Consider the following 25767-nt stretch of genomic DNA (forward strand, 5'->3'; position numbering starts at 1 on the left):
TAATTTAATATAATTGTCAACAAATTATTATGAATAACATTATACACGACGGAATACTTTAATACCTTCAAATTAAGTACACATTGTTATAAAAGGTGTGAACGTAAATTAGTATCATAATAGCTGAAAAGTTCTTAATTTAAACAACGTAGTTTATTTAATTGATTACAAATATTAAGCGTTGAAAAATAATAAAATGTGTAACAAAAATTGAACATTAAAATGTTTAACAAAAATTGAAAATATGGTACAAAAATTTCAAAATATGCATAACTATTTAATAGCTTTACGACGGATCCGACCCCGATCCTTCACCCCCCGGAGGAACGGGAGGAACTCTTTCATACGCACATTCACCAATTTCGCCCTTATCCAAACCAAATTTGGCCGAAGCCGTGTCAACCCTTAATTTCAATCCTGGAATTTTATTCATAATCCACAAAATTGCGTAGGTCACGATAAACGACCAAACTCCTCCTGCAACACAGTGGCCAATCTGAACCGGCACTTGCATCCAGTTCCCATCAATCCAACCACCCTCGATGCACGTAATTCCGTCCCAAGCAGCCATCCCCCTTTCCGCAAATATTCCTGTAAGCAGGGTGCCTATGAGGCCACCCACACCGTGAACGGTGACCACGTCGAGTGCGTCGTCAAGTCGGATGGCGTGCTTCAACCCGGACGCCCAGCGGCATGCTATGGCGCCAATGATACCAAATACCGGGGCTGAGGCGGGACGGATAAATCCGGAAGCGGGAGTTACGGAGACAAGACCTGAAATTGTTGCCATCGTTCTGAATTTTTCTCAATTTCCGAAACACTTTAGCTTAAGCATGAATTTCGAAATTTAGGCTTAAAATTTGTGCTTTATGCTCTGAAAAGAATTCAAAAGTTTGTCATATTTCGATACCTGCCACCGCCCCGAAGCAGAAGCTCAACGCAGAAAACGATTTATTCTTCCTGTAATCCACCAATGCCCACGTGATCCCACCGAACGATGCTGATAAATTCGTGACCAGAAGGACCATCGCCGCCCTCGCGTTCGCACCCATGGCGTTACCTGAATTAAACCTGGCAACAAACAGTCAGTTTTCGACTTTTAGTGAATTAGCAAAAAGCATAATTTTGATTGTGTATGTATGTATTTGAGAAATAAAAGAAATAAAATTCTCAAAATTATTTAATAGGGAAGAAAGATAGAAAAAATAATTATGCTTACCCAAACCAGCCAAACCACATGAGTGAAGTGCCCAGAACGACTTGGACCAAATTGTGAGGCTGCGAATATACACAAATTCAATACAAACTTCGGTTAAATTAAACCAATTTACATATAACACTACGAATACCTTGTAATTGAGAACGTGTCTGCCCTCTCGCTCCCCGAGCTGCATCGCATAAGCAATCGCTGAAAATAAAAAAGTGTACATATTTATACCATCCAGCATTTCAAACATAATACAATTTATATTTACCAGCAGCGCCCGACGCGACGTGAACTGCAATTTAGCATAATTTTTAATCCTTCAACTTACTTACTAATTTACATAATGACCACAAATTTTATGCACAGTTGCCCACCTGGCGTGCCCCCAGCAAAATCCAACGCTCCCAATTTATTCGCCCACCCCGCCTGCCCCCAGGTCCAATACGCGACAAGGTCGTACACCAAGGTACTCCAGATAAACATGAACACGACCTGTGCAGTAAGCTACACTCTGACAATCATCTCTTCCATAAGCAACTAAGTCTTAATCAGCTATTTATTTACTCAGGTAATTACCGTTGGAAGAAAGCGACCCCTCTCCGCGACTGCCCCCACGACCAGGGCAGGCGTTATTCCGGCCACCATGGAGTGATAAATGCAAAAAAGCACTTCCGGGACGACCCTGTTACCACCACCGTCGTCGTAGTTGGGGCCATCCAGTCCGTAGAGGAGGACACGATCCACGCCACCGATAAAGGGGCACTTGCTCCCATCACTTAATGCTAACGAGTAGCCGAATAGGAACCACTGCGATTGATAAATTTCAAGCTCATATATAGGTCATTGAGAAAATTGTAAAATCCGTAAATTCCGTAAATTTATATACTTTTGCAAATTTCCCAACTATTTCGAAGGAAAATTTGCTTGCAAATTTGTATAAACTTACTCCGATCAAGGGCGTCTTTTTATTTTGGAAAATTTTGTAAAAGTATTTTTATAACTTACGCATTTTAAAAGTTACCAAAAATTGGCAAACGCACCTGAATCGAGACCACAGCAATGGACCAACAGCACAAAATGATTAATGATAGTGCACTCCGTGACCGTGCCAGGCCAGAGTAGAAAAACCCGATCCCAGGGACCTTTTGGAATATGTAAAATGTCTCAATTTTTGAAGTTGTCATAATTTCGAACTAAATTTATGTATATATGTAAAAATATATACCATGAGCCAAACTAGCGTTGTGCATGATAAGGTCCAGGCTATGTCCCCCGAATCGTAGACCTGACCTTTACCACTATTTTCACTGAAATTGTTTGTACTATTCATGCTTCCAGCTATATAAATTCCTACATTTATTACGCGGAGGTAATTTTTAGTACTGGCTCAAGCACAAACCAGAAACTGATTAATCCATGCCTCCAAAGTAATAAATATGTAGATACAACGGGCCAACTTTTATCAAAAATAATAAATATTGAGATACAACTGACCAACTATTATTCGATAAGTTTGAAAACTAATAATAATTGAGCCGCAAACCCATTATGAGGATTAGTTTAGCACGAAAGTTGGTTTATGATTTGTTACGCATGCAATTTAATCTCGTCATGATTGATAAACTTTTTTCCTGGTAAACAATCCTCATTTCGCGATTGGATTGCACTACACATTACTCATTGTTTGCAGAAGTTGAAGTTGAAACTGGACATCAAATGTTTTCACTAGGAGTCATTGACATTGACTTAAAAATAATATGCGTATGTGTTTTGCTCATGTTACTAAATGAGGATGTTCATTGTTCATGGTTCATATAATAAAAAGTCAAATAACAAATATAAATATATATACCAAATATATATATATACAAATATATATACCACATCAACAAGGAAGGATATGTCTATCTATTTAAACTAGGTAAAATATGAACTACAGTAGAGATAACAAAGTACCGGAAGTGAAATCTATATCGCAAAACGTAAGGACAAATTGAATTCGTGTGTGAAAAAGTGTAACAAAAATGATCTACGCAGTGTAGAAGAATTACATAGATACTATCTCATGTATTTTTTTATAAGCTTGAGTACGTTCCGTGTTGATGTCTTGTATCAAGTTTACTGCAATTTATTCTACAACGTTAGCAACAATTTGGATCACTCATTTACGCTTCTAAATGAAGTAATTACTTTGACCCCAGCGACATACGTACGTCCTGCTCATGTCATATATAATAGCTACATACAAGGAAATTGAAATATATATGTACAACCCGTTTTAATGTCACGGCTAGAAATAAATATCACTTATAACAAAGGAATTGTAAATTATTCGTAGTTTTGGCAAACGCGTTTTGCACATGTAGATATGTATGTACCTAGGTATTTATCTATTTATTGCTGTATGCGCTGCATATGTACTTTTCCTGTTGTCATTTGAACAAATGGTATGCTTTCTTTAGCATACTTCACTTAGGATTAGTGGACATCTGGGGTTTATAAAATTATGTAAAACCTTTCCATTCGGCTGTAATTTTCCATAGAGCAATTTCGAAATGATAAACTTACCACACAAATATCGAATTTAAATATGTCACTGTAATCGTCCTAGCCGGTATTTTATGTAAGACATAGTTCATCACATTCTCAGCGACCTCAAATTAATGTACATATTTAAGAACACATTTGATACATGTTTCAGCGTCGTCCTTACGTAAAGATCAATGTCAAAAGTATCTTACAATACACAATTTACATAACTTTATATTTTAGTAAGAACAATTTGCTTTAATAAATTCATTCCAATCTTACCGTTCTTATTGATAGGGTTACCACAATAAATCACATATATGCAAATTGCAATGATTATCTCAAAGTGGGTACACTTTATAAAGCTGCACATAAAAATCAGCTCAACTTGCTGCTCCATTCCGTTTTATTGGGATGGGAAGCAGCAGAAAATTACAACACTGCGAGAATCTTCTCGAGTGAAATTTTTCGTGTATATGTTTGGTTTGACGATATGCTTTTGGCGAATGGTTTTCATGAACGGGTTATTTTACAGGTGTATTTTGTCCCCCAATGTCTCACCCGTGGGACATGCGACCTGCATCTTCTTTGCCAACGGGGCTGCCCTGCTGAATCTTTTCAATGTGTATAATTTTACAAAGAGGGGCGTAATTGTGGACATGTTGCAACTTTATATCGACTATGGAGAAGATGAAGGTGAGAAAATTAATCACTTCTTTTTTTGCAGGCTGTGGGGATACAAAATTTTGGAAAATTTCTTAAAAAGCTGGAAACGTGTCATGTGTTGAAATGGCACTAGTTTTGATAAACGCTTTACACACGTTTTTTATCAGGTTCTTCAATTTACAAAAAGGATGTATTGGCCGACCTTGTAATGAAGACGGGATGTTATAGCGCAATAATTTTGCCGCTTTGCTTAACAATTTTTGGAGCTACCATGCCGTGTGAGGCACCCTTTGTTGGAGCTGTATTAATTGACTGCAGTGTTCCAGATGGGTCTCATTTTCTGGCGAAATCTATTCTGACCTTGTTCGAGTTTTGGATGAATATGTTCGAATTGACGAATGCCTTTTGGTCCGTTTTCATCGTTCTATTTCCCGGGATTCGGTTTATTTTGGACTCTTTGATCTATTTGGTAAAGTAAGGGGAAAATAATTTACTTACCAATTTCTGTACTATACAAAAATGCAGTCACAAATGTGATTCTGTAAAGTTTGGTAGCAGGTTGTTGTCACTTGTATGTAGTGTTATTTCAAACAAAATTTCCATAATTACTAGAACGACAGTTATGTACAAATGTGAGTACAAAAACACTGCCCGGTAACAGATTGATACCACATTATGCAATATGTGAGGCAAAATTCTTGACTACATGGATTTAAATTTTGTTCTACTGTTAAGCAATTACTGTTAAGCAGTCTCAATTCTCTGGAAAATATTGAAAGGGTATTTGGCTGCTAATTGTTAATATAAAATTATCTGCCAGGAAACCTTTCATATTTTTTGCGTCTATTAATATTAAGTCCATTCATATTCGAAAGTGCAAAGTTTTGCCAGAAGATTGAAAGAACAGTGTTAAGTTCATTTCATTACGAGTTTCCCAGAAGCAGAACTGTTATTTATCACGTGACAAAAAAATCTTTCAGGTTCACTCGAAATCAGGAACTCATTCGGTACCAAAGGCTTCAAATTTTGACCAGTGTGTTCAACGACGTTCATCAGAAAGGTATCCTCCCCGCCACGCAGCTCACCAATATTTGGACTTCGGCCATGTCACTGTTGGTTATCACGACGCGTTACCGCTCCCACTCGTACTTTTCATGCTACTTTGTGCCGTAGAATCGACCGTAATTGTACAATTCTGGGTTTTTGGACTTATCGGAAGTGTTCATCAGACGTCGTCGGATTTGTTGAGAGGCTGGAACGCTGATAGAAAAATCAGAGGAAATTCTGTGATGAAGAGACGCGTAAAATCTCTGTATCCCTTGAAGATTATGTTTGGTTCTTGCAATTTTATGGAGAAAAGCACCTCTCTGACTACGATTGATTTTAGCATGGATAAAACCGTTAGTTTGCTGATAGGATCGAGACAAATTTCGGTGTAATAAATAGATACGTAAGTCAATTTATCATATATTTTAATTGACACTATTATTATTAATACATCGTTTTGTACATACATATGTTTCCTTAAATTTTGAAGTTGAGGAGAAGGCGAGAGTTTCGCTAATTGGGAAACACAAATTACCTTAATTAAAACAATAAAATTTGTGTTGGGCAAACGTCGAACGCCCAACAAATAATTAGTTAATTGAATAGTTAATTTTATTACATGATTCATCTATTTACATATTGTCTCCAATGTACATATGTACTTTACTATATCTGACTCACATTTCACATTACATACACACATACATATTTCACTTCAGTTCTATCTACTAAATATACCATAATAAACTGTGATAGTAAAACATAAACTTTATTATTAAGTTCCCCACTGGAAACAAGAAATTTACGATGGAACCACCAATTCATCCCGAAGAACTGCTCCTCACTTGGGCAAAGTGGCCCATCCTTGGCGTCCAGTTTAACGGATATCTTTCACTCTCCGTAACCCAAAACAAATTTACAAAAGATACACAATCTCAACCGAAAAATTACCGCAAATCTTTACAATTTCACTTCGTCAGCATTCCATTTATATTTCATGTATTATTTATAACAATATTCTCAGTTCTTATCATCTGCTTCGGCAACAAGGGTTACAACGCGTTCAAACGGTTAGAGGAGCTCTCATCCGACGCCACAATCCTTGCCGGTTACACTCTTTGTGGATTCATATATACGATAGGAAATCGAACCTGGAGTTTATTCAGTGTTAAGAAAAGCCTCGTCTTTTGGGCTTATCAAGTGGATAAGATTAGTCTTATCACGCCTAATTTGTGGGACCCTGAATCTGTGCGGGATTTACGAAAAGAAATTCGTACATCATTTCTCCGTACCGTTTTCTTCATCAGTATCGTCATGATCTCACTATTTTTGGGTGATTTAATTTTAGTGGATTTTTTGAAAATCTCGAAATATAGCGTTATTGCGGATTCCTTCATGGGTCAGAGCGGTCCCGTTGTAATTGCTGGATTATTTTGGACATATTGCTATTTTTCTAATGCATTTTTGTCCGTCTGGTTAAGTTTCTTTGTTAAAATATATGCCGCTGCAGTGTCATCAATTCGGGCTGAGGTGAAACTCGGGAAAATTACTGGGACAAAAATAGCCAGAATTTCGAAAGCTTATAGCATTTTAATTAAGCTGGTGAATCACTTTAATGCTAAAATGGGGAGAAGGATATTTTTAGAGGTGGGATTTAACCTAATTTTCATCTTGGGTAGCACCTACTTTGTCATTGTTTCTGTGAAAGTGGGCGAAATTGGAAATATGCTGACGAACCTGACTAGTGCCGTGTTATCGATGCATGTCCTGTACATTTACGGTAATGATGGAGAAAAGCTGGAGGCCGCGAGGGTACAATTGGTAACTTTGTTGTGTGAATTGGAAGGAAATTGGGAGATGGGAGTGGCAGATAAGGTGTTTACAATTAGAAAAATAAGGTAATAAGATAAGGTCAAGTTGTTCTTTGGTTTTAGCAGATTCGGGATTTTCAAATGAAGGTGAAAACGTGCAAGCTACGGATAACACCTGAAAATTATTTTAAGCTTGATAGAAGTTTCATTTTGTCGGTGGGTGGATAGATGATAATAATTTAATTTATTTGGTTGTGCTGTTGACTGAATTGGTTTATTATTTTAGGTTTTGCCGATTTTGATGACGCTATTAATTGTGTTGGCCCAATTCAGAGATTCTGACGAGAAGGGTGGGACACGTTAAGGGGGAGGATAACTGAATTATCAATTAAATAATGGAATTAACGAAGAGTGGGGTAACTCAATACCAATAACGTGAATAATTTCATGCATGCCAAAAATGCCTACTTTGAATCTCGACTAGACACGCTTTGACTACTAATCTCACTCTGCCCCACACTGGTATTTGCGTCCATTGTTGTACATACGTATGTATTTATGTTTATTACTATTTATAAAACTCGTTGGTACATACTTCTTGGAAAGTGCCCTTCACTAAAAATCTATTATAAGGATCAACCCTTCACTTCTGGTATGTTCGACATAACGTGAACCTGAATCATATCCACGTTGCCTTTTCATCCACATCTAATCACCATCACAGAATATAGATTCTACCAGAAGAATCGATCTTATGTATTCGAGTGACGCTTATGGAAGAACGGGGAGAGCCAACCAAATAACTCGGTGTACATTTGGCCCACCTGGGGGATGGCACCTCCGCATCATCATCATCACCACATCTCCTGGCATCAAAAAATGATGATGAAAGCACATAGGTGGCGGTGGCACCCCCATTTGTGCACCGGAACACACCATTCTGAGCTGCGTCTCCACAAATTTGGTGCTCTACGAGGGTGTGTTCCGGTGCACAAATGGGGGTGCCACCGCCACCTATGTGCTTTCATCATCATTTTTTGATGCCAGGAGATGTGGTGATGATGATGATGCGGAGGTGCCATCCCCCAGGTGGGCCAAATGTACACCGAGTTATTTGGTTGGCTCTCCCCGTTCTTCCATAAGCATCACTCGAATACATAAGATCGATTCTTCTGGTAGAATCTATATTCTGTGTTCCTTTCCACAATGCAGTGCACAATGTAAATAAATAGTAAATACCACAAAAACAAATTAATTTCTACAGTCCGTGGCTACATCACCGTCGATTGTATCAGCATCTTTATGTCGATCGTGTACTTGATCTTTTCCTGCCTCATGGTGCATGGATATCGCGTGGTAAGCTGTATATTTCTGGGAAAATTGGTACAATTTTTATATTAATTTTGGTCGTATTTGTAGCGAAATCACCGCTACATCTTGCCATGGTTAGTCTGGAACTATGTATCCCTTTGCATCGGTGGTGCCTTGACCGTGATGCTGTTTTTAATGATGACCGTGGTTGGAGAGGTCGGTGCGGGATTCACTTTTCTCGCTATTGGTGGGGTTTACTTGGTAGTGTGGTCTTACTTTTTCTTCGTGGTGAAAAGATTTGTCGACGAGTTGAAGGGAAGCGTGACTTAGACTTTGGAACACATATAATGGAATTATTGTATATTTATAATTTTATACTAATTTGTGTATACTTTGAATTACTTTTTTTAAAAATCTGCGTTGGAGGATATGTTCATTGAGAAAATATGTATTAATTATCTTCCAAGCTTTTGAATAAATGTCTATGTATTATCTTTCAAGGTTTCCAATAAACATTCATGAAGTTATTAGGTTACATAATATGGTTAATCTTCATTAATTTTCATCATTCATCATGCAAAGCACGATCGGCAAACTAAAAATCATGTCAAAATCGTCATCTTCTTGACTTTGAGAAGTGGGGCACAGCTCATCTTGTCGGATTCATGTTTACAGTCGCCAGGAAAAGAAGGGTCACAAATTTCATGTTGCATTTCGGACGTGAGGACAGACAAGAGGTCGGCGAAAGGCAAGGTCATACAATGTCGTTCAGCACACTAACAAGTCTTATTTGTGACACCATTTGGCTCAGAATATGTATTTAAAAACTTTATTAAAATGCATTTAAAATACGATTTATGTAAGATAGATGCAGGTTCCATGCACTCGATAACAACTTCCAGCTTATTTTTACTCATTTTATTACATAGATGCATTACTAACTAATGAATTGGACTAAAATTTACTGTGCGAAAAATTTGGAATGAATTGGACTAAAATTGGCTATTCTATAAAAATTTAAGTGTCCAAAAATTGACATGTAGCGAAACATAAGCATTCATACGGAGGTATGTATGACCCATGAATTTATTTATTGTTGTTTTGGTGTTTATTTTCTTTTCGCACAATGAAGTATTTTGTTTATTTCAGGCAGGGTATTCCGACCTGGGTTTTAATGGGTTTTAATGGGTTGTAAATGAATAAAACCCACTGGGTTTTACCATGTTAAGTGGGTTTTATTTGGGTTTTAATGGGTTTTATTGGGTTTTAATTGAGTTTTACCTTAAAACTAAATTCTAAAAGTTAAATACATCTCCTATACGTTAGAAGACGTTATCTCAATTCATTCTAAAGCGGTTTATTTCATTACTATTCTAATATATGAAAATTCGGAACAAATCAACAATTGACTCCATCCTTTAGCATCACAGAATTCAAGTGTTATAAAACAAAAATAATTTGAGAATAGATACAAATTCCGAATTATTTTTGTTAAGTTATTACTTAAAACTAATAAAACCCAATAAAACCCATTTAAACCCAATAAAACCCAATTAAACCCATTAAAACCCAAATAAAACCCAATTAACATGGTAAAACCCATTAAAACCCAAATAAAACCCAATTAACATGGTAAAACCCATTAAAACCCATGGGTTTTATAATTCTTGATTAAAACCCTGGGTTTTTCCGAACCCTGATTTCAGGTGAGTGACAAGTTTCCTCCATTTTTCGATTTATAATTTTTGCATTATTTTAAACAAAGTCTTAACAAATATGAAGTATTCTGTCAAATGAATGAATTCAATATAATTTCAAATTTACCATAAGGGAATTTCTAGGGGCTTAAATATTTAAAATCAATTTGATACAATCTATTTCTTACATGTGTACAAATAACGGTATTTATTCCAGTATAGGAAATAACAAAAATAATGAAAATACAATTTTCTGTTAATAACACCATACTTTTACATTCCTACTTATATTAATCCATTAAAATTAAAGCAAATTGTTAATATCCACCAATTTCACACCTTGATCAAAACGCTATTAACACATATCCAATTATTTCAACCAAATAAAATAATATACACGCCTTGCTATCTTTCGTTATTCTACTAAAACTAAATTGTCCCACACCCACGGGCAAAATTAACCCTGGCAGACTTCTGACCTCCTTCCGGTGCAGCATTCTTTGGCATCTGCTCATTCCAATAAAGCGACGCACATTTCTATTTGTACAACGCTGGAAAACTTGTCTGCACAGGTAATCACAATGCCCAAACATTGTCAGAAGCTGTTCTAAAATTACCACCGATAAGATAACACTGCACCCGTTAATGGCAAACATCAGAGGGGAACAAGCGCACCAGGTCTATTATGTTGTTAGCCCACACGGATAGACCTGCAGCTCAAAATGCTTAAAAAGTTCCAGTCACCCTCCAGTCACTGTATCTAGACTACGTTCGCCAAGTAATACAGCGACTGGAGGGTGACTGGAACTTTTTAAGCATTTTGAGTATTGCAATCTTAATAACTATGAACATGACAGCCTCCACATTTGTACATGCAGGCCTATCCGTCTGTGTATCTAAGTAAGTATACTCCAAATCTGTGGAGGGGAACCTCGACCATGAAGGCGTGCCCAGGGAAGAGAGATAGAGAGCCCCAGTCTACATAGAGTGCTGCTGCAACACAATCTCTCATCTATGGGCGTGCCAAGAGAAACGCAAACGCACAAAGCATCATCCCAATCGCGACAAGAATCAGAACTACCGAAAGTTTTACAGCGTCCTCCACACTTTGCGAAATTATGCGAAATTTATTATAATACTGGAAACATTTCTGACCTCGATGTTCGCCAATTGGGTTCACCAATTTTTGCAAAATTGAGGTAGCCTTCGCGCCCAGATTTACTGCGGCGGAAATGAAAAACATAAAGATTCGGACGCCTTCGTACATAACAAAGTTGTAAGTTGGCCATAGTAGCAAGACGATAAAAATAATTTGAAACATTTCCCAGAAGTAAAAAGTGCTTTAAGAAGAAAGTGAATTTTTCAAAAGACATTAAATAGGTACATGAAAATGTGATAGAGAGGGTCGGTGCCATTGGAGAAAACGGGTAATCGGAGGCGAGAAGTATACGATAATAGTAGGTTTGATAATCTTGAAAGTAATCACTAATAATTACTAATTGTGAGTGTACTACATAATAATATGAAGTTGTAAATATTACATTTCTTAATAATGAAATTTGATTAAAGTCTGTCGTCCTTAATTTCGACTTTATTAAGACCATTGTTGTTTGCCCGTCGTGACGATGACAAAAATTATAAAAGTAAATTATGGCAACCATTTCGATAATATAAAGAAAACATTTACATATGTATTAACCGACCAGTAATATCTCAATTATTTTTGAGGAAATTTTTTCTAGAAAAATGGCAATTTTCACTAATTTTTTTTCAAAATTAACCTTACATTAAAGTACTTATGAAAAATTTCAGTTAGATATCTCAAAACTCGTGAGATTAATGCCGGTTTAGAAATTTATATTTAAAAACGACTTTGCATAGGGGTAAAGTAAGATAAAAAGAATCGGTCAGTGAAAACTGCACTATTTGAGTGGTGGACGGAGTTAGGACATGTTTCGACAAGATTTGATTTAACTCCTAACTTTCTCAACACACAGATTTCTGTTTTCCGAATTGACGCTCACGGCAACGATTTCACAAACGTTCGTGATTTCACAAAGACTCAATTTTATCATGACTCCAGCCAAGCCAGAAGAAGGACGTTCTCACTCTCTGCTCGCTCTTTCCACTTTCCTCGTCAACATCATCCTAGAGCTTTTTTCTGGTTTTGAAATCCCCAAAAATAATTTAAAATTCTGACAAAATGTTGAGAACTTGTTGTTTCGGACGCTGCACGGTGGGACGTGGAACGCTCACGATTGGAATTCTTCATATCGTAAGTTTTTTTTACTATGGGGCCGTCCATAAATTACGTAACGCAAGAGGGGGGGAGGGGGGGTCTAAGGCTCCAATGATATCGTGCCTATGTTACACATGTTAAAGGGGGGGAGGGGGGTCTAGAAAATCGCGATTTTTGCGTTACGTAATTTATGGACGGTCCCTATGGTATTATTAATTTTTGCGACAATTACAATAATTATTACCCTAAATCAAAATGTCAAATTTGTACTATCTGGATTAAATAATTTCAGGTCTGCTCCATCCTCTCCGTGATCCTGTTTTCTATTGGGGTCCATTTGATAATCAACTGCCCCGACTAAATCGTGGGAGCTCACATTTGTCAAAATCGTACGCATTTTTTATTGAATATGTCACATTTTATAATTCAACCCTTTCCATAATTGAAATAGTAAATAAAAACTACAAATATTAATTTTTACAGCCATTCGCTACTTAAGCTTCTGTTGTATCATGATATTCGTGGCGGTCGTGTACCTGATCTTATCGTGCCTCATGGTGGATGGATATCGCATGGTAAGTTGTACATATTTAAATTTCTGAGAAAATTAGTAGAATTTTAACAAAAAATTTGATCGAATTTTTAGCGAAAACACCGCTTCATCCTGCCATGGTTACTCTGGAACTATGTGTGTCTTTGCATCGCTATTTTCTGGATTGTGATCATGTTTTCAGTGATCGCCGCCGCTGGACGAGTCGGTACGGGATTCATTATAGTCGCGATTGGTGGACTTTTGGCGGCAGTGCAGAATTACTTTGTCTCCGTGGTGAGAAATTTCTTCGACGAGTTAATACGAAGCTCCGTTTAGTAAGTTTTGGGCAGAAAAAATACTGGATGAAATGGTTACAATGGATGGGCTGGATTACTGGATGAAATGCTACAAATTTTGTTTTTACTTACTCTATACTATACTATACTTAATATGCTAAATTTCTTAAGGGTGGCGGGATTTATTAAAGTTTGGGACAAATATTTAATATAATTATAATATATCTATAATTTAAAAAAATGTTTTTTGTATTCTTTGAATCGGCATTAGAGAATATGTTAATTGAGAAAATTATTTATTATCGTTCAAGATTTCGAATAAATATTAATTATCTTTCCAATTTTCTAATAAACGTTCATGCAGTTATATTTATTCCGATAAAGCAGAATCGACAAACTAAAAAGCATATCAAAATCGTTATCTTATTGACTTCGAGAAGAAGAACGGTCGCCAGGTAAAGAAGGGTCACAAATTACATAATGCACCTCGAACGTATAGACGGACACGAGATCGGCGAAGGGCAAAGTCAAAAAGTCGTTAAACACATCACTCACACTTATTAAGATACGTTTAAAATACCATTTATTTATGTAAGCTGGATGCAAATTGAATGGACTCAATCCAGACGTCGGATATGAATGATGGATAAAACCTCAAAATATGAATGAAAAATGTCCATAAAAATCCCCAAAAATACGACCATAAAAATGACTTTATTTTTTATTTTTGGCTTGTATAACGCTCTATTTTATTAATAAAACAAGTTCCGGGGTGATTTGAAGCATTACAAATGAATTCAATCATTCTAGACTATTTTAAATGTAAATAGTAGTAAATGTAAATATAAATTTATGTAAATTTCTAACAATACATGAATTTGAGAAACCTGATCTTTTTGTTATTTTCTGGCAATTTGGTACATACATCTTAGAATTTGGTCAAAGTCAAAAGTAACAAAATGAGCGAAAAAAGCCCGAAATATGAATTTGTCCCAAAACCGGAAAATATGACCAATATGAGAAAATATGCTTTGACCGTTAACATCCTCAGAAGGTTTGAGGCCTGTAGGTCAATAAATATCTACATAGACAAAGTCATATTTCATTCATATCCGACGTATGTATGTCAATAACAACTTGATGTTTGTAAGTTACAAATTGTAACTCATTTTTTCTCGTTTATTATCTCGCAAATAAATATGAAGTTATATAAAAACAAGTAGAACAGAAGGTGGGTGGGTGGAGTGAGTGATACTGATGTGTTAGGCGTAGGAGTAAAATTTTGGAGTAATTTGTGAATTCTGAATACAAAATTTAGAAAACAGTTGGGAAAGTTCGTGTAAAAACCAAGCTATCACCTACCCGGAGTATAGTGTCTTTACGAATATTTAATTGTGCCTTGCTCGTTGGAATTAAAGAAAGTGACTGAGTGAATATACGATTATTTTATCTACTTAAACTGGATTTTATTGTCAACAAATTATCAAATTGTCAACACAATTCAGAGCTCTGCACTAACACGAGTTGATTGGTGACTTACTATTAACAAATTAATCGTGGACATCAATTACAAAGAATTAACAATTCTTACTCTTGATTTCCTACCACGACGACTAAAATCCAAAATGTCTGACTTTGACAACGACTAAAACTCGACTGTGTAGAATTCTTCTACCTACTTACTTACTACGACTTAACAAAGAGAGACGCGCACCCAAAAATCCCACCCTGACGTCACCATGGCAACCACCACCACGTCTCGGGGCAATTATAGACGCGTACTCAACAATTTACAAAAATACATAAAACAATTTCATAAATACATCATTTTACATTTAACAGTTCGTTTGTGTCCTGTATTCACTCAACAAAATTCAAAATCTATATTCTTTAATAACTTAAAAACAGCACTGTATTGAGAAAGTTTAAGGGGATATAACTCAGGGTACGGCAGGTATGGACCTTTTCTTTACGGTTGGTAGCACCCTCCCGTAGCATTGAGAAACCGTAAATACCTTGGTCGGGTAGCTGCAGTATTTCGCCCGGAAAATTTTTAAAATCCTCAAAAATTTGGATTTAAGAATGTAATTCTGATGAAAATGTAAAAAGTTTTGAAGCACACCCCTGGGGGTCACAGGGGGTGTGGTCGGTAACAATTTCTTATTGGATGCCATTGCCATTATTTAGTTCCCCTGACCCGAAATATTTATATCTTTTGGGGTTACACCCACTAGGAATTTTGCAACACTCTCCTGACTAATAATACATTGTGGGGTGGAGTGATACAACCTGTAGTATCAAGTATCATACACCTGGCAGGTGCAGGTTTCACCTGCTGACCTGCCTGCTTCCGAGGCAGGTATCACCTGCCTCGGATCTATTTAGAACAAGTTTAAACAAAATTTGATTTTCGGCGTTCGCGTCCCCAACGCAGATTTCTGGCGTCCAAGAAGAGAGCAAGGCAATAAAAGGATTTCGCAAAGCGTCAATTATATCAGTCTGACTCCAGCCAAATTCGAAGAAGGAAGTTCTCTGCTCGCTCTTTGCCTACATATATCACTACCTAGTTTTTTTCTCGTTTATATAACGCCAAGAATAATTTAAAATTCTGAGAAAATGGCGAGAACTTGTTGTTTCGGAGCCTGCACGGTGGGATATGGAACGCTCATGATTGGAATTATCAACATTGTAAGTATTTTTATTATTTATTAATAATTATTTCTACAATTACAATTCGCACGAGGAGATTACTCTTATCAAACTAATAAAATTGCGATTGTGTAGCAATAATTGTTACCCTAAATTAAAATGTGAAGATTGTACTCTTGACTGGACTGTAAGCAGTATTAATTACTTAATTTCAGCTCTGCGCCATCCTCGTCGTAATCCTGAATTCCATTGTCATCTTCCATTTGATGACGATGAAGTACCCCGATCCAATTAAGGAACCTAACTTTCATGAAATTGGTACGCATATTTTTTTAAAAATATAAACCCTTTCTACAATATAAGTAAATAGTAAATACCACAAGTATTAATTTCTACAGCCTTTCGCTACTTAATCGTCTGTTGTATCAGCATCTTCATGGCGGTCGTGTACTTGATCTTGTCATGCCTCATGGTGGATGGATATCGCATGGTAAGCTGTACATGTACATATTTCTGCGAAAATTAGTACAATTGTAACAAAAAAAAATTATCATATTTTTAGCGAAAACACATCTTCATCACGCCATAGGTGGTCTGGAATTATGGGGCCCTTTGGCTCAGCGCTGTCGGGACTATTTACCTGTTTTTCCTGATCGCCGCCGCTGGACATGTTGGTACGGGATTCATTGTCCTCCCTGTTGGTGGGCTTTACTTGGCAGTGCAGACCTACTTTGTTTACGTGGTGAAAACATTCGTCGACGGGTTAAAGGGAAGCTCGATTTATTAGGTTTTTGACGCAATACTGGATGAAATGGTCAAAATGGACGGACTGGATTACTGGATGAAGTACTACAAATTTTGTTTATTCTTACTATATTCTTCTACTATATACTTAATATGCTAAATTTCTTAAGGGTGGCGGGATTTCTTTATTAAAGTTTGGGACACACAATATATTTATGATTTAAAAAAATTTGTGTACACTTTGAATTGGCGTTGGTGGTCCATTGTGAATTTTTTTTATTATCTTCAAGCTTTTGAATAAATATTAATTATCTTTCAAACTTTTGAATAAACATTCATGCAGTTATATTTCATCTGACAAAGCACCATCGACAAACTAAAAAAAGCATGTCAAAATCGCCATCCTCTTGACTTCAAACTACAAAACTGCTCTTGTCGGATTCATCTTTACAGTCTCCAGATAAAGAAGGGTCACAAATTACATGGTGCACCTAGAACGCATAGATGGACATGAGGTCGGCGAAGGGCAAGGTCGCAAAGTCGTTAAATAGGTTGCATGGACTAGTGATGTTTCTATGTAACTTGTTTTTTCTCGTTTATTCGCTCGCAAAAAATCAAAAGTTAAAAAAGAGTAGAACGGAAAGTGGGTGGAGTGTGTTAGGCGTAGGAGTAAAATTTTTGAGTAATTTGTGCCACATTCTGAATTCAAAATTTAGAAAACAGTTGTGAAAGTTCGTTTGCGTCCTTTGTTCACTCAACAAAATTCAAAATCTATTAATAACTTAAAAACAGCAGTATATTGAGAAAGTTTAAGGGGATATAACTCAGGGTACGGCAGGTATGGACCTTTTCTTTACGGTTGGTAGCACCCTCCCGTATCATTGAGAAACCGTAAATACCTTGGTCGGGTAGCTGCAGTATTTCGCCCGGAAAATTTTTCAAATCCCCAAGCAATTGAAAGAATGAGTTTAGTTCTAGGAAGCTCACCCACTGGGGGTCACAGGGGTTTGGTCGGTAAAATTTTTTTGGATGCATTTGTTTACCTAGTTCTCCTGAACCGAAATTAATATGTATATCCTGTAGTTACATCCACTGGGAATTTTGCAAGACTCTCCTGACTAATAATACATTCCGGGGTGGATTGATACACCGTGTGTCCGTGTATTATCATACACTTGGCAGGTGCAGGTGTCACCTGCTGACCTGCCTGCTTCCGAGGCAGGTCTCACCTGCCTCGGATCTATTTAGCACAAGTTTAAACAAAATTCCATTTTCGGCGTTTGCGTCCCCAACGCGGATTTCTGGCGTCCAAGAAGAGAGCAAGGCAATAAAAGGATTTCGCAAAGCGTCAATTTTATCACTCTGAGTCCAGCCAAGCCAGAAGAAGGAAGTTCTCACTCTGCTCGCTTCTTGCACTTTCCTCGCCAAAATCATCCTAGTTTTTTTTCTGGTTAAAACCCGAAGAATAATTTAAAATTGTGACAAAATGTCGGGAACTTGTTGTTTCGGATGCTGCACGGAGGGACATGGAACGCTCATCATTGGAATTCTTAACATTGTAAGTATTTTTGTTTTATTTTGTTATAAAATTATTGCCCCACGCCCCACTTACAATTCGCAAAAGGAGATCTAAATATGTATTATCAAACTAAAAAATTGCACTCATAATATTGTTATCCTCCTAAGTAAAAATGCGAAGATTGTACTCTCGATTGGATTTTGAACAGAATTAACCAATTTCAGATCGGGGCCATCCTCTCCATGATCCTGAATTTCATTTGGATCTTTTTGCTGATCAACCATCCCGACGAAATCGAGAAAGTTTACATTCGTCAAGATCGTAAGCATTTTTATTGAATATGTCACATTTTAAAATTCAGCCCTTTCCATTGCCACAGTCAACAGTGTAAATAGTTAATACCAATTAATTAGTTAATGCAAATTAATTTCTACAGCCCATCGCTACATCACATTCAGTTGTATCTATATCTTCATGGCGATCGTGAACTTGATCTTTTCCTGCCTCATGGTGCATGGATATCGCGTGGTAAGCTGTATATTTCTGCAAAAAGTGGTACAATTTTTGTAATAATTTTTGTCATGTTTGTAGCGAAATCACCGCTTCATCATGCCATGGTTCGTCTGGAACTACGCGTCCCTTTGCGTCGTTGCTGTCATGATTTTGATCCGGTCTTTAATCAACCCCTCGTCTGCTGCGGTATTAATTGGTGGACTTTACCTCGCAGTGGGGACTTACTATTCCCTCGTGGTGAAAAGATTCGTCGACGAGTTGAAGGGAGGCTTGATTTATTAAACTTAGGACACATATAATATCATTATTATTATATTATTATTTATATAATTTTATACAAATTTGTGTATACTTTGAATTATTATTTTTAAATCTGCGTTAGTTAGAGAGGACATATTCATTGAGAAAATATGTATTAATTATCTTCCAAGCTTTTGAATAAATATCTATTATCTTTCAACGTTTCCAATAAACATTCTGGCGGTTATTAAGTAGGTTATTCTTCATCTTTATTAATTTTCATCATTCATCAAGCAAATCACGATCGGAAAACTAAGCATCATATCAAAAATTGTCGTCTTCTTAGTGTTAAGAAGAAGGGCCCAGCTCGTCCTGTCGGGCTCATCTTTAAAGTCGGGAGGTAAAGAAGGTCACGAATTGCATGTTGCAACTCGGGCAAGAGGTCGGCGAAGATGTTGCATGTAATTGATAACAACTTAATGTTTCCTACTTATTTTTTCTCATTTACCGATATTAGCTCGAGAGAAAATATAAAGAGTGGAATCGTTAAGCGTAGGGGTAAAATTTTTGAGTAATTTATGCCACAGAAATTTCTTTAGTTCGCTTTTTAATACTAAATTCAACACTTTTGGCATAAAGTATTTAGTTTATTTTTTCGATTTATAATTTTTGCATTATTTTATACAAAGATTTAACAAACATGAAGTATTCTGTTTCTAGAAAAAGTCCTTTTTACAGTGCTTATGCTCTCTCACATTATATAATTCATTAAGACAATTATAGGTGGTGTAATTAGTCATCCATCTGCCCCCCACCTAGGTTCAATAACGTTCCACCCACTCGGATAATAAATATTTTTATACTGCCAAACGTAAAAATTCTGCCCATCCCCCCGCTTGGGGTATAACCACTTGATATAATTCTCATTTAAATGTGCAGCATACACAACTTTATCCTTCTTCTCGCCCCCCAGATAAGCCGCCCACCAGGAAAAAGTACTATTCGGAATTATAAAATGTTTACACCTCGTCAACAGATAAAATTCCTCCAGACTCGTCAAACTCGTTGGATCGGACACAATGAAAGCATTAAAGTTGGGGAAATCCTTCAAAATCGGAATAAATGTTTCAGTAACATATTTTAAATCATCTGAAAATATGAATAACGAGATGTCTTCAAAGTTCCTTAGTTTTTTGACCAGTCCGTCAAGCGCCGCGGTATAATAGGAGATGGGAATTGTAGCATTAAACTTAACAAAATCGCCACGACGGATGTGAACCCCAACAGGAATGGTGCCCTTCCTGGAAATCGTCTTATCCCATGTGACCGCTTCTTGTGAGAGGAGTCTTCTCCTGAAGAAGCTTGAAAATTGGAAAATCTTCCGAATTTCGTCGCGATACTGGGCAAAGTAGACTTCTGATTGGCAGTAATCGATGATCGAGAGGGAGAGGATGGTTCCATTCGTGGAGTAGGTGCCGTAGAGCAGGTCAGCGTCTCTGATGCGGGTGTGACGTGGAATGGTGTACGTTTCGTCGATTGTGTTCCAGGGGAAGAGTGGGATCTGGAAGGCGGCGAGGGCGACGGATCGGTCAGTCACGTTTAAAGGGCGGAATGGCAGAGCCGTGGAAAATTTGAGGTCAGGATTATCTGAGATAAGGTTGATGAGCTGGGTGCGAAGGCCGGCCCTTAGTTTGATGTAGAGGGGAAGGTCATGTTTCTTGGCGAGGGTGTATTGACACGCGTATTGGAAAAGTTGGTTTCCTATGCCGCCTTGGAGACGGAGTAATACCGCGGGTGGGGTGAGCCTGGGGGTCCAGATGGTGGGGACGGTTGGACGGCGGATTCTTTTTTTGTGGGATGATTTGGGTGTGACGAAATAGTCCCATGTCTTGATGTAAAACGTGGGCTGGTCTGTATCTCTCGATTTTCTGAAAATATATAAGGTAATAATCTTTTGTTAAGGACATAATAATGAAATTTAAGGGAATTATAGCTAAATGATAGCTTAGCAATTTAACTCGTGGCAGCCTGAAGTACATACGTTGTACTTTCATTGTCCATTAATTAACATTGCTATTATTTAGTTTCGTTTAAATGTGTCTAGTATTAGTCATCTGTCCAAATTATAGGTCCAATTCGTACTGGTGTCATTCTCGTTTATGGTGGATATCTGTATGTACAGCTTTGGGATGACGATAAACAAGATTATCATCACGATAATGATGGCGAGGAATGTGTATTGTGAACGATTTCTTCCAATCATGTTGTTTGTTTATAAACAGATTTATTTCATTTGCAGTTAATTTCACACAGTTGAATAATAAGGTAAATTTTAATTTGACAGTATTTAATTAGTACAGGAATCATAATATTATTAACTTATTATTAACTTCAAATTTTTACAAGCATCGACCTACCGCTCATTTTGGGACAACATTGCACCTTCCTCGGTGCAAGCTGAGAGTAAACTAAATACGTATGAGTAATTAAGTAAATGATATAAAATCTAATTTTAAACTTAACACGGTAAGATAACAGCAATAATACCAAAACTGGCCATAATTTTTACGAATAATTAGCAGGTTAACTCGTAATCTAAGGAAATCTTAAGTAATAATTATTTTTAACTGACAAGGTAAGCATTATGTTCTGGCTATGCATAAACAAATAGTATTTGAAATGAACGATTATTATTTGCCATAAAAACTTAGCCACATTATTTTCGTACGTACATTAATCTCATTCCATCCAATTATGTAAAGTTCCGAACTATACTCATTTTACATGAACATGAAAATTATTCCAAATCCACAACAGGCCAATAACTTTCTTCGCTATTTAACTCCTGTTTCACACACACAAGGTCTTCTTTTCTGTCCTCGAAAGCATTTACTTTTTGTGGATGAACTTGGCGCACGTGTTCGTTCATTTCCGCGGAGGACGACTTCCAAATTGCACAATGGTCACCTAAGACCCAAGTACATTTCCCCATGGAAAGTTCGGGATGCGCCCTAAGTGAACAAGACAGGTCACTTAAATAAATAAATACATAAATTTATGACAAACTGATAGAAAGGTTTTTCCCCTTACTTTTGGAAATGTTTGTCTAAGTTGGTCTTAAACTTGAAGGAGCCCCCACATCCGAGACAAGCAAATCCAAGACCGTGGTCAGCCTCGTGTTTGGTCAGTTCGTGAGAAAACGCGAACTCTTCAATGCAGGCGGAGCAGGAATGGTACAAGGACAACGGAATGGATATCTTCAACTTGGCCCGACCAGGAGTTGCTGTACTGGTACTGCTATTCATTATTGACATTGATTCTGCATCATCAGTCAAAGATATTGCGGATGATTCCAACTCTTTAGGTGGAACTGGCACATTTTCTACGGCGTGATTAAGACTGGCGTGCACCGAAAGACCATTCGCCGTGTGGAAGGGCGTCCCACACTCGTCACATTTGAAGGAAGGGGACGATAAGATGGAGATGGAGATGGTCTTTACGCTGTCGGTTGGAGATGGTTGGGGCGTAGGGACTTTAACGGTGGAGGGAGGAGAAGGAGGAGTTAAAGAGTGGACGTTGGTGGGGGTGAGTTCGACACCGTTGGTTTTTTTGGGGGTGTCGACTTCAACTTTTTTAATATTGTCGAGATTGCCGTGAGTTTTAACAGGAGAGGAAAGCAGCTCCTCCAATTCAGCTTCGATCGTTGTGGAGTCAACTGGCTTCTCTAAATTATTTCCTGGCGACGTTGCTGGTAGTTGTGCTGGCGATTCTCTGGGCGGTGATGTTGGCGTGAGATCGTGTCCCCGTTTTTGACCAATTGATCCTACTTGGTCAACGACTGTGGGTAGTTTGACAGGCGCCCGGGTCTTCGACGGGTGACCAATCTTCGTCGTTTTATTCAGCTCCTTGCGTTTACATTGAATCTCGCCAGCATGATTTTGAGCAAGGTGACGGTGCAGGATAAATCCTGTGTTACACTTTGTGGGGCAGAGGGGGCATTGAAGAGTGTTCGGAGAGATACGTGCCTGTCATGAGTGGAAAAAATTGAATGTTATCATACGAATAGTGACCAGAATTACCGAAATTAGGATCAATGGTTGACTATTTCTTACCTTGGGACGTTGTTTTCTAACGTTTTCTCCCGTGTTACCTGCGCCAGGTTGGTGAGGTTCCTTCCTATGGGTTAAAGCATTCAACATTAATATATGCTCCGGTGATTTTTGCACAAAAATCATACATAAATCTGATAAATCTACGTACGTCAAAATTGGAGGCGTTGCTGGTGCTAATTGTGGCATCTTTTTGACCTGTTCCTCTTGAGTTAACGATAATGATTTTGTGCTCTTCACCCTGGGGAATAGATAGACCGGTGAGTCTGGTCTACAAAAAAAAGTAACACGATAAAAAAAACGAACTGTATTAACCAATGCAATTAATATTCCAAGTTATCCTACCGATTATCGTGTTCCTCATTATTCATTTGCTTATCGGCATTAATATCCTCAACTTCGTCATCATCTGTTATATCGAAGACTGGAATTTCATCCTCCAATTTTTGACGATTTTGTTGGGGTGCAGTTTTTATGGGTTTAAGCATTTCATTTTTCTTTGTTGGCAGTGTCGAGCTAATTTCTGGCGTAGCGTGTGTTACGGGGTCAATTTTGGTATCCCGATTGAAAACGACGGGTTTATTACTTATTTTGATTGGTTTGTCGGCTTGATTTAGGATTCGAGATTCAAACCCCTTTCCTTCTAAAGGAGGTTTTTTCTTGGCCAAAACTTGAGTAGGAAGGACATTTACATTATGCTTCTTGGTGAAACTTTTGCCATTAGTGAGAAACACATTCGTGATTTTATCCACGACTTTCTTAACTAGAATGTTTTCCTCGTCCGTCAATTTCCTCGTCTTTCCAACCCCCTCATGTACTTCGTTGGGTGGCAATTTGTGCTTCTTTGCAACGCTGGTCGATTCGTCGATCACTTCTGAAGATTTGTTCACGGACGAGGACTCTCCATCACCCTAAATTCGAATTGCACATGAAAAGTTGTATATGATTAAATAAAAGATGCGCGAAGTCGTAATGAATACCCTCACTGTCTTACAAACTTTAATTTACGGTAAATATTTCACTAACCATTCTCGACCTTGCCCTCGTCCCATAAGAGGTTCGTCCATAGGTCGAAAACTTCAGTTTAGGAGTTTCGTCATTAGCGACGGCATTGTCATCTACGGGTTTATCGGTCGAGGTACCAGTCTTTCTAAACCCACTATCCTTACTTTTATTTTCGCGAATTTTCCCAGTTGTCGTGGGGGCGTCCTTATTGGCCTTGGCGTCCTTATCGGCCCTGGCGTCCTTATCGGCCTTGGCTTCCTTATCGGCCTTGGCGTCACTTCTCTTACCCTTAGATTTGCCCTCAGATTTTCTCCATTTTTTCTCTTGCGTTCTTTAAAAAATCCAATTATAAAATTTATCCTCAAGTTCTTTTGTAACTTCATAAGAATTTTCTGCAAATTATTAATACTCACCTCTCTCGCTTTCCCTTATGCCATTGGGCAAGGTGGGCTAAAATCGCAAGTTTTGTTGGAGCCATGTCCCCACATAAATTGCAGCAGTAGCTTCCACTTCCACCCATATTTTTTAAACGTTTTTTTCTTTCTTTTACAAACCGAGTGTATAAAATCTAGTGTATATTTCGTAAATATTTTAAAACACGGCACATTATAAAATCTAAACGCAGGCAGGGTCAAAGTCTAACAATGGTACATAATTTGTCACGAAATTCGAAAATTTTCTGCTGTTTTGTGTGTACGAATCACTAAAAATTATCAAGATTGTTATTTTCCCTTGTTACACAGTAATACGTTAATAATCTTTAATTGATTTTCATAATTTCACTCAGGACGAAGGCAGAAAAAATATATTTTTTGAAAATGTAATGGTGATTCACAGAATATAGATTCTACCAGAAGAATCGATCTTATGTATTCGAGTGATGCTTATGGAAGAACGGGGAGAGCCAACCAAATAACTCGGTGTACATTTGGCCCACCTGGGGGATGGCACCTCCGCATCATCATCATCACCACATCTCCTGGCATCAAAAAATGATGATGAAAGCACATAGGTGGCGGTGGCACCCCCATTTGTGCACCGGAACACACCCTCGTAGAGCACCAAATTTGTGGAGACGCAGCTCAGAATGGTGTGTTCCGGTGCACAAATGGGGGTGCCACCGCCACCTATGTGCTTTCATCATCATTTTTTGATGCCAGGAGATGTGGTGATGATGATGATGCGGAGGTGCCATCCCCCAGGTGGGCCAAATGTACACCGAGTTATTTGGTTGGCTCTCCCCGTTCTTCCATAAGCGTCACTCGAATACATAAGATCGATTCTTCTGGTAGAATCTATATTCTGTGATGGTGATTAGATGTGGATGAAAAGGCAACGTGGATATGATTCAGGTTCACGTTATGTCGAACATACCAGAAGTGAAGGGTTGATCCTTATAATAGATTTTTAGTGAAGGGCACTTTCCAAGAAGTATGTACCAACGAGTTTTATAAATAGTAATAAACATAAATACATACGTATGTACAACAATGGACGCAAATACCAGTGTGGGGCAGAGTGAGATTAGTAGTCAAAGCGTGTCTAGTCGAGATTCAAAGTAGGCATTTTTGGCATGCATGAAATTATTCACGTTATTGGTATTGAGTTACCCCACTCTTCGTTAATTCCATTATTTAATTGATAATTCAGTTA

At 37.7% G+C, this 25767-nt stretch overlaps 5 protein-coding genes and 1 long non-coding RNA gene across 9 annotated transcripts; 3 read left to right on the forward strand and 3 right to left on the reverse strand.

Moving 5' to 3' along the window:
* Positions 1-27: 27 nt before the first annotated feature.
* Positions 28-2755, reverse strand: LOC110849936 (ammonium transporter 1). 2 transcript variants are annotated; one of them, XM_035852329.1, is made up of 9 exons: positions 2433-2755; positions 2248-2349; positions 1784-2014; positions 1582-1711; positions 1476-1499; positions 1350-1408; positions 1220-1278; positions 911-1071; positions 28-774 (listed from the first exon to the last, which is right to left on the reverse strand). In XM_035852329.1, exons 1-9 carry the CDS (start codon positions 2535-2537, stop codon positions 287-289), a joined length of 1359 nt encoding a protein of 452 aa, XP_035708222.1. In that variant the 5' UTR covers positions 2538-2755; the 3' UTR covers positions 28-286. The 2 variants fall into 2 exon arrangements, with proteins under 2 accessions (XP_035708222.1, XP_021953109.1); XM_022097417.2 differs by having other exon boundaries at positions 1582-1699; positions 2433-2752.
* A 3407-nt stretch (positions 2756-6162) lies between these two features.
* Positions 6163-9095, forward strand: LOC118435961. 2 transcript variants are annotated; one of them, XM_035852530.1, is made up of 7 exons: positions 6163-7324; positions 7384-7476; positions 7547-7676; positions 7745-7808; positions 7894-7912; positions 8525-8616; positions 8680-9095. In XM_035852530.1, exons 1-3 carry the CDS (start codon positions 6257-6259, stop codon positions 7622-7624), a joined length of 1239 nt encoding a protein of 412 aa, XP_035708423.1. In that variant the 5' UTR covers positions 6163-6256; the 3' UTR covers positions 7625-7676; positions 7745-7808; positions 7894-7912; positions 8525-8616; positions 8680-9095. The 2 variants fall into 2 exon arrangements, with proteins under 2 accessions (XP_035708423.1, XP_035708424.1); XM_035852531.1 differs by having other exon boundaries at positions 7387-7476.
* A 1961-nt stretch (positions 9096-11056) lies between these two features.
* Positions 11057-13614, forward strand: LOC118435655. Its single transcript, XR_004834948.1, has 5 exons — positions 11057-11725; positions 12266-12543; positions 12800-12896; positions 12991-13082; positions 13154-13614. It is a non-coding gene; the product is annotated as an uncharacterized LOC118435655 (long non-coding RNA).
* Positions 13615-17918: 4304 nt separating this feature from the next.
* LOC118435798 lies at positions 17919-19045 on the forward strand. The gene is made up of 4 exons (XM_035852224.1): positions 17919-18286; positions 18472-18568; positions 18684-18775; positions 18839-19045. The coding sequence occupies exons 1-4, from the start codon at positions 18215-18217 to the stop codon at positions 19040-19042; spliced, it is 465 nt and encodes a 154-aa protein (XP_035708117.1). The 5' UTR covers positions 17919-18214; the 3' UTR covers positions 19043-19045.
* Positions 19046-19796: 751 nt separating this feature from the next.
* Positions 19797-21061, reverse strand: LOC118435891 (O-antigen biosynthesis glycosyltransferase WbnK-like). The gene is made up of 2 exons (XM_035852399.1): positions 21042-21061; positions 19797-20928 (listed from the first exon to the last, which is right to left on the reverse strand). Exons 1-2 carry the CDS (start codon positions 21059-21061, stop codon positions 19797-19799), a joined length of 1152 nt encoding a protein of 383 aa, XP_035708292.1.
* On the reverse strand, positions 20797-24972 carry LOC118435747. 2 transcript variants are annotated; one of them, XR_004834988.1, is made up of 8 exons: positions 24528-24972; positions 24136-24445; positions 23455-24020; positions 23261-23380; positions 23113-23176; positions 22091-23025; positions 21143-22011; positions 20797-20928 (listed from the first exon to the last, which is right to left on the reverse strand). XR_004834988.1 is itself a non-coding variant. In XM_035852150.1 (7 exons), the coding sequence occupies exons 1-7, from the start codon at positions 24632-24634 to the stop codon at positions 21798-21800; spliced, it is 2316 nt and encodes a 771-aa protein (XP_035708043.1). In that variant the 5' UTR covers positions 24635-24972; the 3' UTR covers positions 20950-21797. The 2 variants fall into 2 exon arrangements, 1 of the variants encoding a protein (XP_035708043.1); XM_035852150.1 differs by lacking the exon at positions 20797-20928 and having other exon boundaries at positions 20950-22011.
* Between the last annotated feature and the right edge of the window lie 795 nt (positions 24973-25767).

This window comes from Folsomia candida, unplaced genomic scaffold (genome assembly GCF_002217175.1).
Source record: "Folsomia candida strain VU population unplaced genomic scaffold, ASM221717v1 Fcan01_Sc005, whole genome shotgun sequence".
Lineage (NCBI taxonomy): Eukaryota > Metazoa > Arthropoda > Collembola > Entomobryomorpha > Isotomidae > Folsomia > Folsomia candida.